This window comes from Vanessa atalanta, chromosome 1 (genome assembly GCF_905147765.1).
Source record: "Vanessa atalanta chromosome 1, ilVanAtal1.2, whole genome shotgun sequence".
In the NCBI taxonomy this organism is placed as follows: Eukaryota; Metazoa; Arthropoda; class Insecta; order Lepidoptera; family Nymphalidae; genus Vanessa; species Vanessa atalanta.
The window spans coordinates 5,691,362-5,714,293 of NC_061871.1; the positions used below are offsets into that span (position 1 = coordinate 5,691,362).

Sequence of the window (22,932 nt, forward strand, 5' to 3'; positions counted from 1 at the left end):
CGCTATAATAATTGCAAATTCTTTAATATCAATGCTTAGTCACAAGTCCACATCTCGATATGCTGGGAGTATCGCCATGCCTAATTGTAAGATCAAAAGGGGTCAAGTGTGTACATTGACGGGCGCTTTAGGCCCAACGTCATCTACTGGTGTTCAACTTTGAAGACCATCTTCATGATGATGTCATTTAACATTACTAAATTATAAACTGTAACTCTATACAAGGAGACATGATTGTTCTTTCTAGAAATGTTATGTAGATTTTATTTGCGACTTTGTTTGCGTGAACTGGCATCGTTTTAAGAATTTTTATTTTTTTCAATAATTTGTAATTACTTATATCTTAAAAAAGGATGTTTAAATACATACAATAATATATTTCGTTAACATTTTTATAATAACAATCGGTTATGACACAAAGTATTATTGCGGTGCAGGAAAGGAAATTGTAATGCTATTGAATGGCACTCGAAGCTGTTCAGTTCAAATAATAAGTGTTTGAGAACGGAAGACAGAGCTCTTTCTATTACTCATACTGAACCACAAAAAGACGTGGTAACGGTTTGTCGGGAATCTGATTCCACAAGTGGTTTTATTATAATGGCAACACAGAAAAATAAATGAGATCTATTTTCAGGGACATAATTTTTTTTTTTCGATTTCATGATAAATGGCTGTAATAACTAATTGTATATTAAATATGAATAGTTTACATACAAACAAGGGACACAAAATGGACCATCATATTCAGTTTAAATTTCATGAAATGCAAATAGAATAAGTACTCAAATATTGTGGACAAAACGGAAAAAATTTAAATTGATAAATATACAATAATATTTAAGCTATTGTGTACAGTATTCATTTCATTTACATAACAAATGAATAATTTGCGTCAAAAAACAAATAATGTATGTAATAATGTGTGCGCTTTTCGTTTAATTTTAAGTAATTGTTAGGCTTCTTGCGTGCGAAGTGGAAAAACGCGTGCACACAAGTGGTGCATAATTGTTAAATCAAATGACGCTGTCATCTTGAATCTTGATGCTCTGACAGAGAGGAAAATTAAGCCAGCAGCTCCAATCATACGGACACGCTATAGTATATATAATTCTTAACAACGATTATTGTGTGAATGACCTTAATTTCGCGATCTAAATATCGATCGATAATTCGTTGTCAGAATTTTGGTTTCATGCAACACGCAATATATATGCTGGTTCATACGACATCCGGTACCAAAATGTATGCATGCCAAATTGATATTGTATGTATAAATATGTATCTAGCAATATAGCGTTACTTGGTTACCTATGCAAGATATAGACTTGAAGCTTCTATTTAATGTGTTTTTCATATACTCATGATATAGAAATGACTTTTTTAAATTTCATTATTAGTCATAATAATAGCATTATAAGTATATATTAAGGTATACTAGCAAATAGGCCAACTGATTGTAAATAGTCATCAAAGACCATAGACAGCAATGCTTCGAAAACCACGGAAACTGAGTATGTGTGCCTGTTATGTGTTTCGCATCTTTTAGTCCTGGATACAACAACAAATTTCTGCTGCTAGGCAGTAATTGTCAAAAGAATACCTATTTTATTACAGTTACATATTCATGTCAATATAAGCTACTGCCCAACATAATATTTAGTATTATTGTGTTCTTTTGTTACGTTTGTCTATGCGCGGTGGTGACCACTTACACCACTTGTCCACCACTTGTCAGGTGGCCCATTTGTCACCAATAAAAAAGAGATGAGCACTAACTTAACGAACGGTTGGTAATTAGTTTAAAACGTGTCAATTATTGGTGAAAAATAACTTTTTCAGGTTACAAATTACTATATTGACACTCAGCAAGCAAAAATAACAAATACAACAAAATCGTGTAATTGTAAAGTAATATGAAATATGTATTTGTTTTGAAATTGTACGTGCGACTTCCTTTGAACACTGATTGATTGAATTGATTCTAGAACAGTACAACCTGTACAACTCATTAGCAAAGTTAGTTGACAAAAGTAAATTAAAATACTGAATTTACTAAGACTCCCTTGGACCTAATTTTAGAAGTTTATTAATATACTTATTAGGTATAAAGCATAATAAATATGTAGTGCTATGTTAGATATTATTTTTGTGATGTCTATTTCTATTCCAAGTATGAACGATTTATTTTATTTATATAATACGTATCAATTTATTTAGCAGTTTATTTCACCTTTATACTGCTGTATAAAGGTGAAATAAAAGTTAATAATTCAATTGTAATAAAGTAAAAAAAATAATAACATTATATGGAAATATGTATTCAAATTGACTAATATGATTTGGTGAAGTAAAAAACAGTCATTGTGTAAAGGAAAGTCATAGAGTAGAGCAAAGCGGTTGGTCGTCGACAGCGGCACCTCGTTCCTCGTCTTGTTTACGTCTAATTTTGGCGCGAGCGCCGCGACGTCCGCCCCCGCGCCTCTTGCGCCTTGCCCATTGAACACTACGCATGCGGTTATTTCGGCATGGCGAACCCGCCGCACCGACGCGACGCGTTGCCACAGATCATGCTTGACAACATCACATTCAATTTTACGATATCTAGTTAATGTTATTTGAAAATTATAACCCGTTATATTAAGTAGTAGTAAATAAAATAAATTGTGCAACCATATTTACAATCGGTGAGAAACAAGTAGGGCGGTGTCTAAATTTTAATTGAGAAGGTATAACATTCGAGATGCATTCGCCATGCGTCCATTTTTCACCTCCTGGCGGAGTTAACAAGATTGCCTTCTGTGATGTTGCCGCAACTTGCCTCCGAGGCTCGATTCATTTTCTTGGAATCGACCCCACCAGTGCTGCCGCGTCCCCGGCCCCGTACCCCGCCTCCCGGTAATCGTCTCTCCATCAGGACGCTCTTTATGTCCGTACGAAGATCGAACTTAGCTCCGTCTACAACTATCGATTATCGACATCATTCATCTTACCTTTAGACTATGAAAAGATGATAAATAATAATTACAGTACAACGTAAAGTTATTTCTATAATGTCTTGTGTCATTTTCAAGTAATTACAACTTTATATAAAGATTTCTTGCCGTTTTAACCAACTATATTTCTATATCTCGGACCCATATTTGTGTATATTGTAAAACGAATTTATTAGCCATAATATTTTGAAGTAGTGAACTAAAATCACAACATACAAACAATAACAATAAAGTTATAATATAACAGTGTGTGTGATAAAGTATACCACACCTCATTATTTATATCGATAAATTATGTTCGGCGCCTCCCTGCTAGTGCACTGTCAGTTCGTGTTGAGCTTATTTTATTTTATTTGGTACACCTGAGTTGTTAGTAACAAAGGGATTGATTTTTTTTTCTCGGCTCCGCCTCGCCTTTTGAGCGTCTTGCCGCATTCTCAGAACCAGCGGTGATCATTCAGTAATCTCCGATAGTTTATCGATAGCTTTCGAAGGGACTCGTTTACTACATCAAATATTAATGTATGTACCTTTAAAATCTTTTGTTAGTATACATATTTTGTAAACCAATAAAAAAAAGCTGATTTGTCTGCGTTAGGGTCTGATATTTGTTAAGATTCAATATTAGACTCCAATTATAAATCTATTCAACTGAAGTAAATTTAATCATTCGTACGATTTTATGCAATTGCATTTTGGTTGAATTGAATATTGGAGACGAATATAATGTATTCACGATAAACACTCAATCAAAATAAATACTCGTGCATAAACACAAGCAACTATCATTCTAAAAACGAAACTATATAATCTAAACAAGTCGCGAATATTCAAAATTAGGACTTGCTAATGTCGTACATTACATTAAATTACTATAATACAGTAATTTTCAAGTGGGTTTAAAAATTAGTAATTTACTTTTCAGTATTCTAACAATACATATGCAATACCTCAAAAGGCTTGTAAGTTTTGATTTTGCCTCAATTTTAGAGTCCTTAATTTATTTTTGTTCTCATGCTATGGATTGTGTGAATTTTTGTTGCGTAGTTGTATGGGTCCTAAATATTGTGTCAGTTGGAGTTAGGAACGTCAAAACATGCCTTGACCCGACCTTGATATATTGAACAATTGCATCTTGCGCAAGTGTTATTACTCTAAGGCGCAAATGATATTTAAATTATTACAAGCGACATTTTACATCTTGCATTCGAAATTGGTTACACCTACACATTTTCGCAATTGTGATTTTTACATTCACCGTGTGGTTATTATTTTTTAATAGCTACTCCAAGATAAAGTTACAATAGCAGCGGATAGGTTTATCTAAAATACTAAGCTTATTTAGAAAGGCATAAAGGTAAACCAGTCATGCAAGCCGATGAAAATGCTCCGCTGCAGTGCCTTGCGAAACTGTGTTTTGTTTCTCTTTGTGAACAGGAAAATAATGTTTTACTTGTTCTATACGTCCCGAATATATTTTTTTTTCAATAGCGTATCCATTCTCTATCTGGTTTTATTTTAATGGTGATTTAACTTTTGATATGTTTGATTTCTTAAATATTAATCGTGACTTTTAACAATAGTCTACATAACACGTACAGCGCTGCATAAAAGATGAAAACACTAAACTATCTCAACTAAATTCTTTGCGAATAATGTACAAGACAGGTTATCAAAGACAGAAAAAGACATCGAAACGAATCTAGCGGTGAGGTTAATGATGGTGGTGCAGAAGGTGCGAGCGGGACAAAGCGTTACCTCACAAGAGGGAACGAGACATGCATATAAACAGTCGGGTCCAAAGTCCGCGGCCGTAGCAGGACAGTAGCCTCGACGGTGCAACAAGCAATGTGCTTAGTCTTTCTACTCTTAAACCTGTTGCATCCAGGTTTGTTATTAAATAACTAACTTTCGCATGCTATAATATTAAATCGATACATATTTAATTGCCTACTTATATATTCAATTAAACTATCAACTGCAATGTAGAGACATCGATAGTGTATATTGAAAATATGAAAAAAAACAATGATCCACAGAGCCGTAACTGTTTAGTTCCTGACAAGTTGCGAATCCGGTGCAGTAGTACCCAACAAGTGGCCGCGACCATTAGAACTTCCTGTGCGTTTGCTTTACTGTGAATGGGCGCACTATCCGCAACCTGGCTAGTGGAAGCCATATGAATGAGTAGCGCGTAATGCACAATGAATTATTCGTGCCAGACCGGCTTCCGTTGGCGCCGGACACATGCTCCGTGTTCTGCCTTTTTCTGATTAACGTCTAATTATAGGGCATAGCTCTCCACATGATTCCCAGTGACTCAATCTACCTTAATAGCTACACAATATCGTTACAATTTCTACAAGCGATAGCTATCCTTATATATATTACAAGAAAAGTGATTATTCATTTCCTTAAGTCAATCTATGTCTTTCTATTTGTAAATGTGACCTATGTTTTAAACAACGTTTGAAACTTTTTAATATAATAGTCTCCTATATTTAGACATCATTTAAAATGTACATAATGAAGCCCTACAGGCGCTGATGATTCTGTCGAGGCTCTAGACATCCGATTTAATCTTTTTGTAAAATAATATATCATTTCGTATCTGATTATTTGTATATGACATGTTCATGCATACAAAAGAACGATTAAACATTCCGGAAATAACACAACCCGTGTCGATATTCCGGAAATATGTTCTCGGATAAAACAGTAACAGACCTCGAGGTCGAACGTTACTGTACTAGTACAGCAATACTAATTTGCACGTTAAAATTAGGCTAATGATCTAACACCTGCCGGAGTTGGATTTTGATTTAGCCATCCCAAATGTACTATGTACTGTAATGTACCTACCGAAAGGGCCATTTATGTAGCAATAGAGTAATGTATTTCGCCATTAAATTATATTATGGATAAAAATTGTGCCATTTTAAAATAATTGAAATTAAATTAATAATTCTGTTCATACTTATATGTATACTGAAGTAATGAGAGGCAGGTATTCGTTATTTAACGAGAGTACAAATATTTGCTTACGCTTACTTATTTGATGGATATCAGCGTATCAGTATTATTGAAAAATGTTAAGTGAATAGTAGCGGTAGCAGCCAAATAACCTTAAAACCGGTCTATAAACAGTATTTTATTCGCAATATTCGTTTTGGAAATTGTTTGGCAGTTTTGTAGATAACACGTTCTGTCAACCCGGATGCTGTATATTACCGGGTCTGCTCGGCTCGAGAACACAAAGGCAGGTCACGACGCTCCGTCATCCTTGTCCCACGCCACCTATACCTTTGATATTTAGCATTCGATTTAATCTCGTGCCTCAAGCGATGTGTTTAGAAGCGTAAACTTCTTATATTGTGTTACTTGATATGATCCCTTTAGTAGCAAACTATTTACTATAAACACAAAATGCGCAGCTCTCGTATCAAATCTATACACGCAATACACAGTATATGGCCAATTCCGAAAATTACTTGAATAGTTTGCAACTTTAAACGCGTTTTGTTTTGTGGGTCGATATCAGTTGCTTCAGCTCAAGAGAGTGCGTAATTTCTTTAAGATAAGACGAGCGTGTTATCTGGTTACTTTCTAAAGTCAGATGAGAAACATGTTGTTAACCTCTGGCAGCGAGCGGCGGACCACCTAGCCGCAAGGCCGACTAGTCCGCGCCTGCTCGCACTGCCTTGTATTCGTTGCCTACCGCCTGCCGCTCGCTACTAGTTACTTTACTACACACATTGACATTTATATTTATTACTATCAACTGCCTGCGTCTTGGTTGGCATGGCATTGCATTCAAATATACGCGGATAACACAAAATTATCACAAAATTGAACGCTGCAAAATTATTAAAATATTTTACATTGATACAGATAATATTTTATTTTGCAAAGCTTATATAGAAAACATTACTGGTGAATGGAACATGTTTATAACAGCTGGTTCTATCGAAGCAATTTAATTGTCAGATTATCATATCTGCTGATTAATTCATGTACCTAAAGTGTTGGTTTAAGTCATAGTTAATATATATGTATTGTATATGTCATTTTGAGGTTACATTGTTGTTTGGATCGTTACGGGCCAATGCCTAAAAAATTGTGCAATAACAAAAACATGTGTATCGTTATCGCTTATAGTGGTAAGAACTTTTCAATTGGAAATTAACTTTCGTGGAGCATTACATTTTGAACAGAAATTATTTAATTTTTAGTATTAAATTATATTTTATGATTTAGTTTTTCCAAATGGAAAACGTTTTGAACCACTGTCTACTTCCATTTTGAACTGTTATCTATATAATTCATAATTACGCAAATATTGCGGAATATTAACAAAAAAATATATATATATACAACACGAAATATACCTGAAATTCACTTACTGCTTGTCACGTCATTGATCTTAAAGCGGAAACTTGAAACTGCTCTGAAAAAATAGTAATATATATTAAAACCTTCGAAACGTCTGGTTAAAAGAATATTTTTTTCAGTTAGGCTTTACAAAAAATACCTCATTTATTAGAATAGGTAAAAACTACTACAATAATTTGATGTAATGTATTTATATACTTTCCTCTTTCCATCATGATTTAAATTATTATTTTTTAGTTTAAGTGTAGTTTTTATGTATTTTTAAACTACTTAAAAAAACAGGAGAAAAATTGCTTTATATATTTTTTCGCTAGTATTCTAGCTTGGTCCCATTTAATTTTTTTTTTAAAGAAAAAGTACCATAAATAATTGGATTAAAATAATACGGGATATTTTTTTATTGGCTTGAAATTTATTTATAACTAATTTTTATAGACTATTGTTTGAAATAGTTTTTTTTTGTTAATGTAATTACTTATTATATATTAAATTTTTAACGATAATCAAAACACGAGACAAATCACCTAGTTTTCCATTCTAGGGTTAAAAAAAAAAAACCATTAAAGACAACCGATTTTTTCCGAAAGATTTGTCTTGTCAAATGTTTTCAATGAGAATGAAAGTTCTGATCTTTAGTATCTTCGATACATAACAGTTATTTTCTCCAATCCTTCCAACTCTCAATATAAACGAATTTGTAACTATTTTTGATTATGCGTAAATAGTTCGAATACTAATAATTAAACTTATATATATATAAGTAGACTATTCCCTATATCTGCACTACAAACATATGGTCGTTATTTGGAATAGTAACTTACATATATAATAATACCTACAGCCTACAGGTATACATTGGTAAAAAGTTAGTAATTAAAAAAATGTATAATGTACGTACAAATATATTAACTCAGTTGTATTAATACTACAGAGTGCAGTATATAGAGATATAAATAAATCAATCGGTCCTTTGTCGCGAGTAAGAGCGATCTGGCGCCACTCGCTCGTAGATGTAACCTTTTGTTTGCTCGTGGATGCTATATTACATTATTTTAAGAAAAGAAATTTTGTAAATGAGCCACTTTAAAGTATAAATATTAATTGTATTTACAAAAACATTTTTAATATTTGTAATATAATATGTATTTAAAAAAGTCTCAAATATATACATTAATGTTATTAAAAATACATTTTGTTTTGTTAATTAACCGTTAACATTGTAAATTACATAACTTACAATAAATACACTAAAATTATCCCGGACTTATGAAAATTATTCTAATGAAACTACGTTAAATATCTGCAGTTTCGCTGGAACAGTAGATCCCGTAATAAAATCATCGGCCGGAAGTCGATGCGTCATTCGGGCGTTTTCGTCCACTTCTGTTTGTGTGGGTAGGTACACATATGTATAATTTTCAGCAAAGACGACAATAATATATATCTGGTTATAACAAAAAAAACCTAAACTAAATACTCGTTTTAACATTACGTATAATTAAAATGACATAATCCAGATCATTGTTAACTGAAATTAATTAAGTGAATTTTGTGTTATATGGTGTTACACGTTCCTCTCGTTTGAATAGTGTTACTGATTACTTGTGTGTGCGTTTATTTACGTACGCGAGCGCCGACTCGTCCGAGATTCAAATTTAGAACGCCGTCTCCGCCATGTTGCTCTCGGTGAAAAACCTACGATCCATCTCGTAGAAGACGTGGAAGCATCACATAGATTAAAAATTAAGAAAAGTAATATAAATTTTACAAAACAAATTAAAACAAAATGACATTTATTTAGCTACCTTGACCAGCAGAACAGTAATCATACATTATTTGATAGGTCTTGTAATATCAGCTTTTGTTTAGTGGAATATCACCACTCTGATATGATCTTCAATGCTGTTAGCGTAAATAAATTTTGTTGGTTAGTAAAACGTATTCATGTGAATGAATGAGTCACGGCCAGAATTGGTTCATTTATCCACCCGATTGTTACGAAGTACTATCATCGTTCATATCAACTTATTTGATCTGCACGGGACATAAGTAACTTTAAAACTGAAAATATCACATTTAATTCTATATTTATAAATATATTTTTTCAGCCATGTACAAGAAGCTTCAAATGATATTTAAATATTAATTTGATTCGATATCACGTTGTAGTTCATTAGTTTTGGAAATTAAGTACTAAGTACCATATACAAATTTAATGAATTAAGTGTACCTTAATTATAACTTTGTTAAAAAATAAATGATGTGGTGTGCTATTATAATGGAAGAAATAAGTGACTACATAGTAATACGACAAGGTAGTTAGTTTTACACGAACTTTGCTATCTTCTCTTATATTGGATTTCTCAATTTAATCCTATAAAATTGCGCGCGTGTTGTCACTGTCAAATAACAGTTGTTATGGGATCTTAAGAGGCTTGTCCTGATTATTTTGTTTTCCGGGGTTTAAATTGATGTGCTGTAACCGCACAATTTATTCGGTTACGTAATCAATCTCGAGAAATAAATAAGCTTTGTTTCGAGGTTACGCGGTGGTCTGTTCATTGTGCTATTTGCTGTGCATAGGTATTGGAAGTCTAGTGTAAAAGGGAGAAAAAAATATATTTAAGACCAATGAGGATGTGCGTCCGACGTGACGTGCATCCGCCACAACTCAGCGCCATCTTAGGAGCGATCATTTAAGTCAGGTGCAGATACTATTTATTTGTTTTAATTAAACATTGTTTTACTATCATGGACTTATCGGAAAAGTACATAAATATATTTAAAAAAAACATAATTTAAATATGGCACAATATTTATTCAAAGTCTTATTTATAGTTTTGTAATTGTCAATTAATATTAATAAATAAATGTAAACGGTTAGGGAACCGTATGTTTGTAAAAATGTCTATACTAATATGATAAATGCGAAAGTAACTATTTCTGTCTGTATCTATGTCTGTCGCTCTATCACGACTTAAACATTTAAGCGAATTTAATGAAATTTGGTATGAAGCAAGCTTGAACTCCAAGGAAGGACATAGGACGTAATTTTTATGCCGAATACCTGACGATCGACCCCAAGAACACCAGCAAAGCCCTGAGCGAAAACTAGTCTATATTTAAATAGACCAAGACAAAACAGTTCAGTTCTCCTCTGTTTGTCAAACTGAGAACTGAACTGGTTTTGTTTGATAGCTATCGGTATCAGTATTATCAATAAAACATTTGAATATGAGAGAAAATAGTAATATTCGAATCGTGCCAATATATTTTCCTCAAATATATAATTATATGATCGAATTTGGACTGCTGAATGAACGCTTGCACATACATTCACATATTACTGAATACATGCAGTGTATTAATACGATATTCTCAATCCCCATTCACCTTGTCAATTTTATCAAATTCATAATTCATGTTTTATTAAAGTACTTATGGAGCAACGACCCAGAAGGAATAAAACGATAATTGTTGCGTTTTTCTCAAATAATAAACGTTTTAGGTACGTTGTGTGAATTAACAAATATGAAACAAATACAGAATTAATTTCATATGTCATACATGGATAATTGTTCCGTAAACAGAATATATTTTTTAATCATAATTTCTTAATTAATTATAAATAAATAGGGCCAATTTTAGCCTTATATTTAAGCTTAGATATAATTCCGAAGAAGGATTTTGAAGGTGCTCTTTGTTCGAAAACAGGCCTAGTAGTATAGAGAAACTGCTAACGCAATTGTGTAAGAGTGGAAGGCCTTCGCGAGAGAAAGACATTTTGTTTCTCAATACTCCTTGTCACCTGGCGATTATTCACGACGTCTATTTATATTCTAATTTCCCTACGCGTATGACATGCGATATGCATATTCATTTGCTGTATAATGAGCTCTGTTCTCGAAGCCTTCTTGTGTGCTAATATTTTAATCACGTGGACTATCTAAGTATAAAGGAAATGTGCTACTCATTATTACATTTAATACCCATATCCTGATATTAACTGTTTGTCTTTTGTTTTCGTTTTAAAAAATATATTGTACAGGTCTTCGTATTGTCGAAAAGAAAACAATTTTGTATTTTGTTTTTTTTTTTTACTTCTTTTTTGTATCAAATATTTTGTTTGTCACTTGTATATTTGCAATCAGTACATTTCATTAGTACCTACCTTCTTTTACTTTGTCGTGGCACTAAATAATAAACCACGCATAGAATCTTCTGAGAAGGGTTTAAGTTACGTACAGAGTATTTTGTGATTGTCATGATTGTGTACAAACATGACGGGTGCAAGGCTTGTATAACAGTGTGGCTGACGTTATGCAACACGGGTATCGGCGCGGGCGCCGCGTCGGTAGCAGCAGGCTGCGCTGTAATTACACACGCCTTGAGCCCCGCACCCCGCACACCGCAACTCTCGCTTCACGTGTCTTCATCACGTATTTACGACGTACACGTATTTAATTACATTACTGAAATATAATTATGTTGATTAGTATTTTATTATTTTACCGTAAGACGTTTTGTACTTACTTGATTAAAATAACTGCGATATCGACAAAATGACGTCGCCTGAAGTAAATCTAGTCCTGTAAATAAATGACGTATCCTTTAATTTTTTTTTTGCAATATGACAGTTAGTTGTTCGTCACTATAGCGGATCGGTTTAGGTATACATTCGTTTTATGTATTTTATAATTACTAAGATTTGATATTGGCAAACAACTTAGGTGTTACACATTAAAACTAAAGCAAATGCTACATACACGTGAAAAGTATTTATTCTCGCCTCAATGACATGCAAAATACATACTATTCTTTTGTTAGTGTGTTTTGCGTTACTTGGAATACAAACGTGTGTGCGTATAATATGATTTCATAAAAATATAATTTAAATAAAAACATATAAAACTTTATCGAAGACGTATTTAAAAAAAACATGTTTACAATATAATTTACATTTAAAACGAATATTAAAATAGATTATATTATGGAAATCCAATTTAAAAAATTGTTATTTAATATGTTAAACACGTATTCATTCGATGAATAGCAATAGCCATTCTTGTACAAAATAATAAAATAAATATATTTTTAATAAACTGTTAGAATATTGTATGTTTTGAAAGTATTTTATGCAATAAGACTTAATTAAATCACTTTCGAGGTTTTAATCTATTTATGTCAGAAGTAACTGTGATTCAAAATGTTAATAAATTACTTATTCTACGAGAAGAATTGTAAATGTACGGAGACAGAGTTGTAAATATATGTGTATAACTATAAAGTTTGAATTAAGTACGATTCTATGTTTTTAACTCAAACACTTACACAGGTGTAAGTTTCTAAAATGTAAAGAGGTTGTATATTTATTTAATAGTGGAGATAAGTACAGAAGACAATGATAAAAATACTGATGCAGGTGCACAATTTACAATAGCAAGAACAGTTTGTTAGCGCGACATCGACAACAGCTGATAGTGCGGCCAAGTTCATTAACGCCCCGAGCGAATCGATTCATCGTGGTCGTGCCCTCGTCCGCTTTCCATTGCTAAATAATTTCCTTATCTTTAGTTTTCGTTATGTTATAAACCTTCTTTACATTTCTTTGCTTAAGATCTCAATAAAAATGATTTCTCCTCTCAGACATTTCTCTTATAATGTGCTTTAGTATGCTAGGTGATAGTTAATTTTATACTTTTGGATTTTGTTATCTTAGTTAAATATTCTTTTATATTTTATAGAATAGCATTATTCGTGTGAGTCAAGTTTACTTTCTAAAATGTTTTTTTTTTTGTATAACATTAAAATAATTAATGTATATATTTTAATTAAAATAAATTGTACTGTGTTCATAAGATGATACTATAAGGGTAAGGGATCGGCGGGTAGCCTGACGACTATCTAAATTTAGTGGAAAGAAAGTAAAAGAGCCATTCATCATGGCGGACTGACTGCTTATTCACTAGGTCGCACTGCGCACACGCCGCGTCCGGTTTACCTACAAATTGGTCACATCGACCGCTAAGTAGGGAGACTCGACTCACATGATGGCTGTTACCAACGGCCTTTTAATTGTAAATTGCTTGCGTGTAACACCCGGAGGCGAACTTACGGTAGTACGTAGGACCGACCGGCTCTTGCAATATTTTAATGAGCAACTGTACATATTTGTTCACAAAAGTAAAAGTTCGTTTAAGAAATCTGGTTCATTCACTTCGCGAATTTTGATCTGAAAACGATCCGCACTGTTTTCTAGCTTCGACATATTTTTTATATCTCTTGGATATAAAGACATTTTCGTTTTCATTATTCTAGTCAATCTTGTTGGTAATCCTGAAAAATGTCTGAAATCTTGGACAGTTAAATGCTTCCCCTGAATTCGGAAGGATTCATTATCGTAATCATAAAAGTAAATGTTATTTAACGACGCTTTTACAAGCTCTATAGAATAGTCAATTATCCAGATTAAAATAAATGTAAAGTTACCACCGGTTAGGAATGTAGATTATACTCATTGTGAATTTAATTTCGAACTATGTTCTAAGAAGTAAGTTTTAGTGCAATTAAGTTTTATTGCGTCAACCGATCTAGTTAATACAGGGAAAGAGTTCAGTAACGATTGTAAATGGGTGAAGAAATGCCAGGCTAAGGCACCTTCTCTTTTTGAAAGGTTTGGAGCTTATTTCACCATGCTCCTCTAATGCAAGTTGGTAGATACATATGTGGTAGATTTACATTCGACACATGCAGGCACCATATTATTTTTACCTTAACCGTTAAGCACAGAATATAATAAAATTAACCACATCAAAATTCAGCGATATTGAGGTTTATCGGTTAAGGTTCATGTCTTCTAAAATCTCATGTAAAATTATAAATAGTCCTTAATGGTCTGACTTCTGGGCAGACCTCATCTTCAGTTTTAAGGTAATGGTTTGATTTGACGCTAATATTTTCATAGAGAAGAGCAATTTTTTTTCACTGAATTCATATCTTTATTGATAATGCAAATACTGATAATACATAAATAAAAAGTGATAGATATACATATCTATATTTATGTTAAAATAGACGTGAAACATAAAACTTGAAAATGAAAATTATATTTAAATTTATATTATTTATGATATTCTTCGATAACTGTTTAACCTAGGGGGTCTACATAATACGACATCTGGGCCAATTCTGATCTGCGAACCCAAATCAGCAGATAAATGGCAGGAGATGCTTAAAATGGACGCGAAACTTTATGTTATTCAAAACAGTTGTGTACTTGCATTATAAGTTACTAGTACCTATGAATAAGGAGTCATTTGGCTCTTACATTAAAAGTTCGAGGAGCCCTGGACTAACCTTCCAGTGTCATTTTGATATTAGCGGAAGTTGAATGGTTTAACTCTTAAGCTATTTTTTTAATTCTGCTATAATAATGATTAAGAATACACGTTCTATATGAACTCTTGGTACTTTCAAGTTACAAGGGCGTTTTATAAGGTATTTTTACAATACAACCCTTTTAATTGGTAATTAAAGTATTTTAAGAAATTCAATTTATTTAATCTCCGTTCAATGAAATGTGGTCCAACATGTTCGAATTATTGATAACTGGATATATTAAAACTTGCTTAATAGGTGAAAGCTAAAATTTTTTAAATTTTTTTGCTTATAAAGTAAATAAATATAAATTCAACTGAATCAAGACGATGGATACTAAGTAAAATTGACATCTTCGTTCACGGTTCGATTTCTTTCTTTTTTGAAAACGAAATATTCATTTACATAACTATACAATTGTTATGTATATAAATCTGGATGAGTCTTTGTTGTTGATATAAGTACAGATTAATTTGCTTAAATTAAAATTATTATTTTATTTTTTATTATGATAGGTAGGTATCGAATTTTCTAGTTAAAGTTCATCGGCTCTCCATTCAGTTTAACATGAAGTCGTTTAGCTATTAGTTTACCGTATTAAGTGTTCGTTTGCAGAACAATGTTGTACTTTCGCTGTTCGTTAAGTGGGTTTGTTTATTGTTGTGTCAATATAGTGTATGATGTATAGTCTACGAGTCTGACTTAACGCTAATGACTGAAGTGTTCGCTACGATTATAATAAGAAATATATTTTTATGCGAATTCTTTTTTTGAAAACGTCTTAAAGTATTATTACCAAATATGCTAATACTTTACTAATGAAAAAATAGTAATTTCAATTCATCAAAAATACTATTGACAAATCAACAGTGTCCTTTAAAATCACTTATTTTCTTGCATCAGTATAGAACGCATTTATTTATATATTTTAGTTAATTATTGCACTGTGGTTTATGACCGACAATACTACTTAATATGTGTATAACATTCTCTTTCTTACCTCGAATACCGTTCAGTGATTGGTCCTGGTCATCGTGGCCACCTCAAGGAGCATATAACTATTTCGCAATGTATTCATTGCTTAAACTTAAAATTTGGAGAGGCTAACTAGAGTATGATAAGAACTGGTTTTTGGGTATCAATATATTAAGGCTGTAATACTAGCAGCCTGTAAATGCCCTATTGTTTGGCAAATAATCTCCCTTTAAGGAGAAGGTTTTTAGATCGTATTTGATCGTTGATTGGTGGATAATGTGGCAGAACATGATCCGACACTAACAGGTTTCCCCGCGATGTTTTTCTCCATGACCGACCACGAGATGACTTATAAACACATTAAGCTTATGAAAAAATTGGCGGTGCTTTCCAGGATGTGAACTCTGAGCCTTCCTTGTACGTAACGAATAATTATAAAAGTAAAAAATAGCTAGTAACAAGAGTAAGCTGTATATAACAGTAATATCTCGTAATAATAAACGAATAACATTGTTTTATAAATGTAAAAAATGATGTATTCTTTGTTTACAGTCACATAACGAAGACAACAACATGGGAGGATCCTCGCAAGACCCTGGCTGCACAGACGGTGGCGGCGGGCGTCCAGCACCAGAGCGCTGAAGCGTTACTCACACAGACACCCGCCCCACAGCCTATACCACCTGCGACACCAGGTATCTTGATTTTGATTGTTTTTTTTTTTTAATTAATAAATATCTAACGAACGAATAATTCGCATGTCAATTATTGCTTACTAAATACTCTACAGACGTTATTTTGCATCGGGAGATATTATACTATAAGTGTAAGGAGTCCTACAAGTATTACTACGTTAACACTGATGTGATTTAAGAAACTCAACTTTATTATGTTTTCTGGTACATATCTGACGGGAAAAATTTACATGTGACAAAAAATGCGTCGTGACTTTTACATAATCTAGTAAAATGCAAGTATATATAAATGATGTTAATGTGCGGCGAAATATTACCTCATTCATTTTCGTTTCAAACAAAATAAGCGCAAAAAGTATATAGCGTGGTTATTACGTTTAAAGCAAACGCATTACTCGATTTCGTTTTCACGTGATCTAATTGGCTTCGGAGAGACGTTTAAAATTATCATGGAACTAAAATAAAAACAAGTAAATAACCCGAATTCTAAAACTGATTTTATGACGGGAATTAACGCGTTGTTTCCGTCGGTCGATGCGAGACGAGCGTTGAAAGGTGTTCGGAAAATACATTGGTGTGTCGGCGCCAGCGCAGCGGCCCTGGCGGCGCCAGCGCGAGCGTGTGGCTTTCAGCGCTCTTGCGACACGTTCGCGTTTAAATGGTCTATATGGTTCTATTTTTCATTCTTGTTTCGCATTTCATTTGATTCTAGGTATAAAAAACAATAACATAAGTGTTTTTATTTGATCGAATGTTATAGTGTATTATAAATCGTATTATACCTACTTCTTCTAAGCTGGTATACATTAAACTATTTACTGAGATTTTTTTAAATTTGATGTTCATTTAATTACGAAAAATAGGTTTGTTTTCGTAGTAGTATTGGCAACAAGTCATATCTATTTTTAGTGAGAAAGCCTCTGCGAAGTGAGAATCCAATACTATTAAAAAATACTCGAAAATATCTCATTATGGTATCACGATGATGTAACCTTGAAAGTAGATAAAATTGAAGACAATTCATATTCACAATTCAATTCTATAGACTATTAATTACGAAAACATTCGATTGTTATTGTTCTGTCTTCTTGCTGTGAATTTTCGAAACTTTCGTTGAATGTGTTGAAAACAAAACCGCCTCCGGACGCTAAACAAGGACAGTTAGCCAAATCGAAGACGCCATACTGTCACGTGTAGAGATTTATTTATGCGTTGTCTTGTGATAGTTTACCTCAGAACGTGCTCTAGTCACGTTTTGAAACAGTGTGCACCGCAGACAGCTCTAAATAGAGAAGTTACAGAGTTTGAGTTGAGATGCTCTTATCTACATTTTATTACATACGCAAACAATCCCATTCTTTAGATCACCTGACATACGAATAATGTTTTTATAAGCGCATTCCTCCTCATAATCTGATGTCGCGATAACATATTACCTTTCAAATATGAAATAGTTTTCTTATGACGATACATTGCATTTTGTACTGCATGTTTTCTTTGAACGTGTCGTCTTTCAAACTTTATCTTTACTGCAATTTCAGCTTTATTATATAACAGTGGATATTTGTTCACTGTTAATGTGTTATTTAATAAATTTAATAATAGAAACATTCATTCGAGACTTATGAAAATATAAGTTTAATTTAACACTGCACTTCCATTTTTCTCTATGCTGGAGAAATTGCAGTGTTAAGTAACTATTACTGCAAATTATCTTTAATTATATGGCTATTTATATTACGTGATGCGGGCGAAACGTTCTTAAAAATATTTACGTGTTATTTTTACTGTAATATTCAATCATAAATATATTAAAACGATGATGCGAAATTTTATTCACTTAATATAATTAAGAAACCATTATCGAATATAAAAAAAATATTATTGATTCATTCATTTATATTTGTCAATAATATCTCTTATGAGATAATAAATGAGATAAATGGTGCATTTTTATATTACATAGCCTTCTTAATATAAATATCAGGGCATGTAATCACAGTTTAAATCATATACCTTGTATATTAATTTTAATTATATAATGCTTGTTGTTTATGAATGACTGCTTATTTGTTACGTGTCGCATACGTTCTCAGCGCGAGATGATCGTGAATGTGCGAGGGTGAGTTGGCGTTGCATCCGTTGCACGCGGTGATTCATTTTATTCTTCGTAAAGAACGTCAGAACGAAAGTGTTTGCGATTCGAACTAATATTCCTGTTTAATGTACATTGAAAAGTCTTCGAGGAAATGTTTTGTGTAGTCGTAATAATACGTTTCTATTGTGTCATTTCTTTTTATATTTCTATGTCCTGAAATAACACGCAACGAGGATTATGGTCTACTGTCGCTGAAAATCTCTATATTAACTCATTATAAACGCACGGTTAATAAATTTCCCCGCTAGCTTGCAACTAGTCGCTGTTGAGTGAATTAAATACCGTTTGTCAATAAGAATTACGATTTAAATTAATTGCAAAACTCAAACGCGTCTAATTAATTTCAGCAGCGAAGAGTACAAGCACTAACACGACGACAGATCCTCTCGGGCCATTGCCAGACGGCTGGGAACAGGCCACGACTCCAGAAGGGGAAATTTACTTTATCAACCATGCCGCCCGGACGACATCCTGGTTTGATCCTCGAATACGTAAGTCTAAGTTAAATAAGGGTAGGGATATATCTAGATACGAGCTAGTGAACAAGATAATTATTGGTATGTTTTCTTATTTTCAGCGCAACACCTGCAGCGCACGCCGGCGGCTGGTGCGAGTGCAGCAGGCGGCGGTTGGGCCAACGCTTCGATACAAGCATGCCAACAGAAGTTACGCCTGCAGTCCCTACAGCTCGAACGTGAACGGCTCAAGCAACGCCAGCAGGAGATACGGCTCCAGGTTATTACCTTAATAGTTCTTGCCCGTTTCTTGCAATATAATAAAAGGTTCAATAATTTTGGAAAGATCAGTCTTAAATAAAACATCTATACCTATACATCATTTCACTTAAACTAAAAAAATAAAAACAGATTTAATGTATTCAAAAACCCTATATATAATTTACCTTTTTTGATAACCATTTCTAAATGTGTTAGAATTGAGATAAGGTATTTTATTTATATATAATGAATGTTGTATATAGAGAAATTAGGCGATTTTGAAATCGGTTCTATAGGGCACAAACACGATACCATAGAATATAACACCTATGTCTAAATTGAACTTTTCTGAACTCGAAATGCATGATAATTTCTCCAGCAGGAATTAATGGCGCGGCAGTCGTCGTCCATCGTGTCGTCCCTGGCGAGCAGTACCGGTACGGCGAGCACAGACCTCCCTCTGGACCCCTTCCTCTCGGGCTTGACTGACCACCAGCGGCAGGAGTCCGCGGACAGCGGGCTCGGCATGGCGGTGACGCAGTCGTCATACTCCATGCCTCACACGCCGGAGGACTTCCTCGCCGGCATGGACGACCGCATGGATTGTACCAGCGAGGCCGGCGCGAACCTCGACACGGCCGACATCACGCTCGGCGACACCGACGACTTGGTACCCTCATTACAAGTAAATAGTACTCTTTCGTGTGCCCTTCCTATGTTGCAACGTAATTTGTAACTCCCATGGAGATCGACATCCCATGGCACCATTTTATCAGTAAATCAAATAAAATTCAGTTTTTCTATAATCCAATGAACGAACGTAAATATGTCAATTAACAGTAGTCATTTTTCATAATAAATTTAATTATATATTCAAATGTATATCCGGTCATTGTTTCGAGTCTATTAAATAAACTGAATTGATCGATAGCGTTGTTCATTTTCTGGGTGGGAATCGATCGAGAAACAACGAAACTATAGGCTTCTATTATTTTCATAACATTGTATTAAATTATTTGAAATAATTAATTTTATAATTATTAATTTCAGCTGGGAGAGTTCACAAACGACATCCTGCTGGACGACGTTCAGTCGCTGATAAACTCGACGCCCAGCAAGCCGGAGAACGTGCTGACCTGGCTGTAGACGCCGCCACGTGCTCACGAACTTTGCATTACGTATTACGTCAGAACATGGAGTACTTACCGCATCATACCATCGACCAGTCCCAGCAGTGTCGGTGACTGAACGGTATTGGTGTATATTTTACTAAGCAAATGACAGTAAATAGCGTAACGTGTGTACATGATCGGACGGTTGGGGTGATTCCTGTGTGGTTTGTGTGAATTGTAATTGACGTTCGACATCTGCCCGAGTCACCGAGAGCGACTCGATGGCCGGACTGGCGTTCGTACGGACGACGGTTTCCACGGTCGCTTATTATTCAGAATTGGTTTTCATGTCTCGGCATTTATCTGAATGAGATAGGAACGCAAAATTCTGCATGATAAGTATTCTAAAAATGTTTATACGGCTTATTTTTCTTGTATAAACGCGGCGTATCGCCTGTCAATTAGTAGATATAAATATTCGTGTACCTTACATATTTTTGATGATATGCGGGCATTCAATATACCAAAACGTCCACTCACTCAATATCGTACTGTTTTTCTTCATAAAAGTACTTCGATTTGAAACTAAATATCGAAACTGAAACCATAAGCAATATAAAGTCTACAGCCATGACTATATTACTGGCTAGTCATTAAATAGGAAGTTCTACCGCTGGGTAACCGGACTAAGGGCAAATGCACTCGTTGCAAACCTTCTTTTATAGAGGAAAGAAGTAAAATTGCAATAAAGTTAGCTGGGCATGCTAGGTTTCCCATACTCTTTAAATCTAGACTATCGGAAATCCTACCTTCCAATGAATTAAACGATGATGTTTTTTTGAAGAGGACGATTTGTATAATTTAATTGATGTAACTTAGATTGTGATAACATCTTGACTTATCAGTGCCTTATTGTGCCTTTATACAATTTATTTATTGTGTTTAAATTAAGGTTGATATATTTCTACACTTTTACGAATGGACTATTGAAATAGATATGTATTAATATGGAAACAAATAAAACTACTTATGTACTTTTTGTAGTAATGTGTTTTGTCTACTTACACCGTCCTTGTGTATTTTTCGAGATTATGTTAGGATAGTGATAGGTTATCGCAACCTAGTTAGATATTTTGGCAACTATTAAGTTTACTTATTATACATTATGTTTGGTTCGAAATGTTCGATGTATTTTTGCGTGTGTATGGGTGCCGCTAGGTAGTAACCATTAGACAATAAACAGTACTCATGTAGTTGCCGCAACGGAGTGCTTTTATGTTCTAAACTGGATGTTATGTTTCTGAGAGTATTAGTTCATTTTTGAGTTGGGTGTAAGAGTTCAATGTTTCCTGCTGCCTGCGATTACTCCACTCAGAAACGCTTTGCGCGTTTATTTGTGAACTGAGAGTGTATAAAACTACTCCACGTTGTAATGTATAATAACTATGCGATTTATAATAACTGCGGTTTTTTCTATCCTCCAATATTTTTATGATTGTAATAATCTGTTCAAAATTGCGTTTTAGCCCACCTAGTCTTTAGAATTTGTACGAATTCAGTTAGATTGTTTGAAAATAATGTTGAAATTAGGCCTTAAAATTAAATTTAAAAATACTACATTGAAAACTTTGCCATATTAGTAAAAGTACTTTATCCTTGTAAGAATTTATTGTAATTTTCAGCTATATAAATAGCAATAAATAGAAACTGTGTAACTTTTATAATTAGGTGTAACGGTGCTGGGTTAATAATACATATTATTTTGTATTCTGTTGATCATTCGTGGTACTTTATTTTGTATTTGTCGTGTATTAATTCTTGTACTTTTTAAGTAACAAAGCTTTTCATATTGTTCGGTTCATTATTCAATATTTGCTTTTTCCTTTTACCCTTAGATATTAATTTGTATTGAACTGTAGCGTCGTTTATATTTTTTTAATGTGGCTGCGTCTATTTTGTATTTATTTGTAAGTAATAAACAAAACATGCACTACATTATGTAAACACCTGAGAAAACATAGTAGGAATTAACTGTGATGAACTCGGTTACTGCCGATAGGTCGACCTCTAACATTTTTAGGAATAAAGTGTGACATATTTGTATATAATTTAGTGCTTCGATTTATTAAAAAAAAAAAAAAAAACTAACTTTGACAACCAAAGATTGACATCGACTTAATCAATTATAAATCAGTTCGATTATGCTCATTGAAAGTTTATTTAGTGCTTTAAACGTCATTTCTTGACTATAATTAATACCAAAGTATGATTTTATTGTTTTAACTATTTTCGTCTATGATTTCTTCGTAATGTCGATTTATCGCAATAACTCGAATACGTACTATGTTTTCGCTGCAATGACATAATGAGAAACATTCCATGTTTGCTAGCCGTCTGTAGGACAGGTCTCTGGGACTCACACCCGAATAATATTCTGAACAATATTTTAAGTGTAAACTATAATATGGTTTATTTCTTAAGTATAGCCTATAGTATTTTACAAACATATCT

General features: G+C 33.4%; 1 protein-coding gene across 6 annotated transcripts in view; it reads left to right on the top strand.

The window, feature by feature from the left end:
- The window catches only part of LOC125067442 (transcriptional coactivator yorkie), a 30,250-nt gene extending 7,658 nt beyond the window's left edge, over window positions 1-22,592 (top strand). Inside the window, exons 2-6 of one of the 6 annotated variants that reach the window (XM_047676062.1) lie at window positions 16,293-16,435; window positions 18,941-19,084; window positions 19,171-19,328; window positions 19,689-19,994; window positions 20,360-22,592. In XM_047676062.1, coding sequence (XP_047532018.1) covers window positions 16,293-16,435; window positions 18,941-19,084; window positions 19,171-19,328; window positions 19,689-19,994; window positions 20,360-20,455 — 847 coding nt within the window. In that variant the 3' untranslated portion in view covers window positions 20,456-22,592. The remainder of the gene's footprint in view (window positions 1-16,292; window positions 16,436-18,940; window positions 19,085-19,170; window positions 19,329-19,688; window positions 19,995-20,359) is intronic. The other 5 variants (XM_047676088.1, XM_047676071.1, XM_047676079.1 and 2 more) reach the window with 5 other exon arrangements.
- The last annotated feature ends 340 nt before the right edge of the window (window positions 22,593-22,932 follow it).